General features: G+C 45.3%; 1 protein-coding gene across 1 annotated transcript in view; it reads left to right on the top strand.

The window, feature by feature from the left end:
* The window catches only part of MLLT4 (myeloid/lymphoid or mixed-lineage leukemia (trithorax homolog, Drosophila); translocated to, 4), a 101,396-nt gene that overhangs the window by 56,049 nt on the left and 39,310 nt on the right, over nt 1-6,037 (top strand). Inside the window, exons 13-16 of the mRNA XM_010858771.1 lie at nt 577-638; nt 741-946; nt 3,633-3,778; nt 5,681-5,775. Coding sequence (XP_010857073.1) covers nt 577-638; nt 741-946; nt 3,633-3,778; nt 5,681-5,775 — 509 coding nt within the window. The remainder of the gene's footprint in view (nt 1-576; nt 639-740; nt 947-3,632; nt 3,779-5,680; nt 5,776-6,037) is intronic.

Below are 6,037 nucleotides of genomic sequence, written 5' to 3'. Positions count from 1 at the left end.
ACCTGCTGCGGTTCTCCGAGCCGGCCCGTAGCCCTCTGGTCGGCTGTCTTGGTCACCCTGAGGTGCCGTCGCTGTGCGCCTGGACAGATGCTGACACAGCGCAGCCGAGGGCCGGGCTGGCAGGGACCACCCGTCTGATTGACCAGGAGATGGCAGGTGGTGTCCGGCTGTTAGAGCGTTTTTCCCTCTCGTGTGTGAGAGCTCAGTTTCAAGCTCAGGGAGGTTTAGACTTTCTCTTTCTCCCAGTGGTGTCTTTCACTGTTACTCAAGCCGTTGTGGTAGTGGGCGCCCGGCAGCCCCGTCTCTACAGCGCAGGGCGTCTTCATCAAGAACTGACTCGTGGTCGGGTGTGTTCTCCTGACAGAAGCAGATACTCAGGATCTGACCCGTGAGCAGCTGGGCTGGGATGACCCCCAGTTCCCTCACCCGCATATTGGAAGAGTCTCCACGTGAAAATGAGCCAAGACTTTGTATGCAATATTGACTTTTAAAAAATAGTTGCAGAATCCGCACTGTCTGTTGGGGCTGTTAGCTCATGTGACCTGGTTTTAAGAGATGGCCGCTTTGCTTTTTCAGAACTCAGGATGCTCCCGGGCCTGACCTGATTCTGCCTGCAAGCATTGAATTCAGGGAAAGTTGTGAGTAATTTCAGATTCTACTGGTAGTGAATTATTTCTTATTCCATTTTTCTTCATCTGAGTTTTCATGGTTTTTTTTTCTTTTTTGAAATCTTTTCACAGCTGAAGATTCATTTTTATCTGCCATTATAAATTACACTAATAGCTCTACAGTCCATTTTAAGTTGTCACCTACTTACGTGTTATACATGGCGTGTCGGTATGTATTGTCCAGCCAGTACAGACCCGACGTCAGCCCCGCGGAACGCACGCACAAAGTCATGGCCATCGTCAACAAGATGGTGAGCATGATGGAAGGGGTGATCCAGGTAAGCGCTGACTTGCAGGGCCGCACCAGCCCATGACTGTGGTGATAACTTTTAAATCAACTAAGTCAGTTGTTTTTTTTTTAACATTTCAGATTTGCTTACATGCTTGACTTTATCTGAATAATTTTTTTTCTAAAGCAAAAGTTACATAAGCAGGATCCAAAATTGTATAGCTTTCAAAGTTGAAATGTAAACCTTTCTTTTGTTTTCTTTCCTACAAAATTTAAGGGAAGGGAAGGTTTGTGTGTGGTCCCATAATGATCATGAAGAAGGCCCTTAAAATCACACTAGGTGTGAGAGGGCATTGAGAATTAAAAAATAATTCACGTATCGTAAAATGAACCGTTATAAAGTGAGTAGCTGGGTCGCATTCAGGGCCCTCAGTGCTGTGTGGGTGCCTGTGCTTGGCTCCACGGGGTCCCCGTCCCTCCCGATGGACCCCTCGCCCACACGGGGTCCCTGTCCCTCCTGACAGGACCCCTCACCCACCAAGCAGTTCTCTGCATCACCTGCCCCATGGGTCCCTGACGACCACCTGCAGAATCTTTTAGTTGTTGTAAAAAAGGACTCGCTCTTTGATGATGGCCCCACCAGGCTGCTGGTAGTCAGCCTCTGGGTTTCCCATCATGGGCGTAGGTATCGTGAATGTGATGACATTTCTCACTCACGATGAAAATCAGGTTCAACTTCTTTCGTAAACCAGTTTTCAAATTTCAGGAAATTAGCATATTCTCTCGGTAGAATGGTTCGTTTCCTTTATTACTGTTTGCCTGTAGTTGATAAAATTGGCATAACAGTTTTTCACACTTAGAGGTAACTTGAAGATTTAATCTTTAAAGTCCTTAAAAGTAAATTTACAGACTTCTTAAAAAGTTTTCCTAAACCACTTGTCAGCATTATTCAGCTGTGACACTTGAGGTACGTGATCTTAAGCAACACAATAGATGATTTGGTTGCTTTTTTCCTGTCAGGATAGTTGGAGGCAAGCTAATCTTTTCATCCCCTCAGAACTGTCATAGAAGGCTTTTTTAACATTTTCAAAAAAAGGTTTCTCCTGTGTGAGTGGTTAGCCTGTGACTCTGAGGAGTTTTAAGAGTCTTCCCCTGAGGGAGGAAGTAGATGAAAAGTAAGCTCCTTCTGTTTGGGCACTATCGAGTCACGCCTGTTATTTTACACACAAACGTGGATTCCCTTTTCAGCTGTTGTTCAGAGCTGGCTTCTGTCTCCCTCGTGCTTGGATTTCAGATTATGAAACTCCCATCAGCAGACACTTCTGATGGGCTTTTCTTACTGGAACTGGCAGTGAAATCACATTATTAAGGCTTTCATACTTAAGATTTAGGTTCAGTGTGTGATTGAAAGAATCTTGAATTTTTAGGGAGGAATTTTAGAATAATTAAAAATCTTAAATTCATAAGAAACCTACTTGCAGAAAGCAATTTGCTCCTTTGTAGTATAGAAATAATACAAGTTTTTGATACATTTTAGAGTTTTCAACTCTTACTGATTTTGTTGGTCTTTCCTGTGTCTCCATCCTTATCAGCTGGTCCAGGGGAATAGACTCTGAAGTCGTGTACCTTTAGGTCGTCTCACTCACGCAGTGTTGCTCAGAGATATTAGGAAGCCCAGTCTTTGTACATCTTTCAAAGAAATCGGTATATTCATTTGGTCATGGCAACATCTTCTATACAAACGAAGTCTAGGAACTCCCTTCGTTTTTGTGCCAGCATTAAGAGGAGGAAGCCCCCGCTTTATGCCCTATATTTCCCGAGCTCCTCGCAGCCACAAGGAGTGTGTAACGTGGACTAGCGTAACTGAATGTCGTGCCCTCGTGTCGTGCCTTCATGTTAGTGTTTTGATTTTTTTTAACGATCATGACTGTTTACGAGTTTCTTTCTCTCGTTCTGCTTGGTTTCCCCTCGTCTGTTTTTCTCCAGGAAGTAGACCAGGTTGATCAGGTAGGACATACTGCTGGGAGCCGATCCTAGCTGTGTTGGCTTAGCTGAGTTTCTCATGCTGCTTCCATGTCAAAGTACAAAACAACTGGACTGAGGCTCATAACACTCATTCAGCAGCTGGAACATGCAGTACTAAAATCCTTTTTTGACTGTGCAACCTTTATCAGCATTTCATAACTTTTGCTTAATGCACTTCAGTGTGGATATGAAATGACAAAAGTTCTGTTTCTCCTCTTTGTTGTTTATCCTTGGTTCCTATTCTTTGGATCTCATCTGAGGTTGCCTGGCCTGCTCATGTGGTCGGGAGATGACGCGATAGATCAGTACTTGATACCAAGTTGCTTGGTGTCCGTGCCAGTGACTTCGAGTATCAGGGTGGCGGTGGGTAACCATGGATACATGTGTGTGTGCGTCACAGATTACCAGATAAAGTGCAGTTTCCAATTCGGTGTTGTAGGACTGATGGCTCCTTTCCGCACTAATGCCATAAATTGTTGCTCACTACAGCCATGTGTCTGTACCTGAATCCTGAGAAGTTGCAGTGGGCCTTACTGCCCATTGCTGCATCTGCACCCAAATTCCTCTGCAAGTATCTGGTATCTGTGCTCAGTACCCTGGCGAGAATGGGGAGGTACTGGTCTATCTTCGGCAGCTTTTCAGGAGCATTCCTTTCGTGTGTGCTATTTGTCTGTCCTGTGGCTGCTTACGGAGTTGCCTTCTGTCTGCAGAAACAGAAGAACATTGCAGGGGCCCTTGCCTTCTGGATGGCCAACGCATCCGAGCTGCTCAACTTCATCAAGCAGGACCGAGACCTCAGTCGGATCACACTGGACGCACAGGATGTCCTGGCACACTTGGTGCAGATGGCCTTTAAGTAAGAACCCATGTCTGTAAAGACTTCAGTCATGCTTTCTCTTTAAATCTTCAGAACTCATTTCAAAGATTTTTATTCACCCTAACTGAAGATAGATATCAAGAAGTGTCGGTGTTGTTCAGTTGCTAAGTCATGTCCAACTCTTTGCCACCCCATAGACTGCAGCATGCCAGGACTCCCTGTCCTTCACTGTCTGCTGGAGCTTGCTCGCACGCCTCAGGTCCATTGAGTCAGTGATGCCATCCAACCATCTGGTCCTCTGCCGCCCCTTCTCCTCCTGCCCTCAGTCTTTCCCAGCATCAGGGCCTTTTCCAGTGAATTGGCTCTTCGCATCAGGTGGCCATTTGAGTTTCAGCTTCAGCATCAGTCCTTCCACTGAATGCTGCTGCTGCTAAGTCGCTTCAGTCGTGTCCCACTCTGTGTGACCCCATAGATGGCAGCTCACGAGGCTCCCCTGTCCCTGGGATTCTCCAGGAAAGAACACTGGAGTGGGTTGCCATTTCCTTCTCCAGTGCATGAAAGTGAAAAGTGAAAGTGAAGTCTGTCAGTCGTGTCCTACTCTTCTCGACCCCATGGACTGCAGCCCACCAGGCTCCTCTGTCCATGGCATTTTCCAGGCAAGAGTAGAGTGGGGTGCCGTTGCCTTCTCCGCTTCCACTGAATATTCAGGACTAATTTCCTTTAAGATTGACTGGTTGGATCTCCTTGCTGTCCAAGGGACGCTCAAGAGTCTTGTCCAACACCACAGTTCAAAAGCATCAATTTTTCAGTGCTCAGCCTTCTTTATGGTCCAGTTCTCACATCTGTACATGACAACTGGTAAACCTTAGCTTTGCCTATACGGACGTTTGTCAGCAAAGTAATGTCTCTGCTTTTTAATATGCTATCTAGGTTTGTCATAGGTTTGCTTCCAAGGGGAAGTGTCTTTTAAAATTTCATGGCTACAGTAACCTTTCACAGTGACTTTGAAGCCCAAGACTGGATACCATGATCTTACTTGTTTTTTGCCTTTTTTTTTTTTTAATTGAAGGATAATTGCTTTATAAATAATGATTTGATTTCTGCCATACATCAGCATGATTTAACCATAGGTGTACATATGTCCCCTCCCTCTTGAGATATCTTAGGTTTTGAATGTTGATTTTCAAGCCAGCTTTTTCACTTTCCTCTTTCAGTCTTATCAAGAGGCTCTTTAGTTCCTCTTCACTTTCTGCCGTAAGGGTGGTGTCATCTGCGTATCTGAGGTTATTGATATTCCTCCTGGCAGTCTTGATTCCAGCTTGTGCTTCATCCAGTCCAGCATTTCACGTGATACACTCTGCGTAGAAGTTAAATAGGCAGGGTGACAGTATACAGCCTCGATGTACTCCTTTCCCAATTTGGAACCAGTCTGTTTTTCCATGTCCAGTTCTAACTGTTGCTTCTTGACCCACATACGAGTGAGGTAGTCTGGTGTTCCCATCACTTTAATAATTTCCCACAGTTCACTGTGTTTTACACAGTCAAAGATTCTCTCATAGTCAATAAAGCAGAAGTAGATGTTTTTGTGGGATTCCCTTTTCTATGACTAAATGGATGGTGGCAATTTGATCTTTGGTTCCGCTGCCTTTTTCTAAATTCAGCCTGTACATCTGGAAGTTCTCAGTTCAGGTACTACTGAACCCTGCTGGAAGGATTTTGAGCATTATCTTACTAGTATGTGAGCACAACTGAAGCATAAATAGCTACACGTAGAATGTGTTGGTTTAATGAATTGAGTTTAATTAGGTATGAATCCTGAGAGGAAAACTATTACATAGATGTCGTACGTGGAAAATATTTCTAAACGGTACAGATTGTTTTACCTGTGTGATAGTAGCAGGGCGTCATGCTGAGGTTATTAAAACTGTCAATGTTTTTCAGGTACCTGGTTCACTGTCTTCAGTCAGAGCTGAATAATTACATGCCCGCTTTTCTGGACGACCCCGAAGAGGACAGTCTGCAGAGACCAAAAATAGGTTAGGCCTTTCTCTTTCTGCTTCAGCCCCTCCTTCCAGCCTCTGTGTTTACCTTCATTTTAATATCCGCGGTCTGAGGGGCGCTCGTTTTCAGCATCCGTGGTCTGAGGTGCCATTGATTCAGCACCCGCAGCCTGAGGTGCCTTTGTTTCAGCATCCCGCGGTCTGAGGGGTGGTCATTTCAGTGTCCGTGGTCTAAGGAGCTGTCTTAGGGGCGCTCACCTCAGTGTCCACGGTCTGAGGGGTGGATGTGATCAGAGTC

The sequence above is a fragment of the Bison bison genome, unplaced genomic scaffold (assembly GCF_000754665.1).
Source record: "Bison bison bison isolate TAMUID 2011002044 unplaced genomic scaffold, Bison_UMD1.0 scf7180017855360, whole genome shotgun sequence".
Classification (NCBI taxonomy): Eukaryota; Metazoa; Chordata; class Mammalia; order Artiodactyla; family Bovidae; genus Bison; species Bison bison.
Note: the sequence above shows the minus strand (reverse complement) of the source record. Positions and strands in the feature narration are given on the sequence as shown.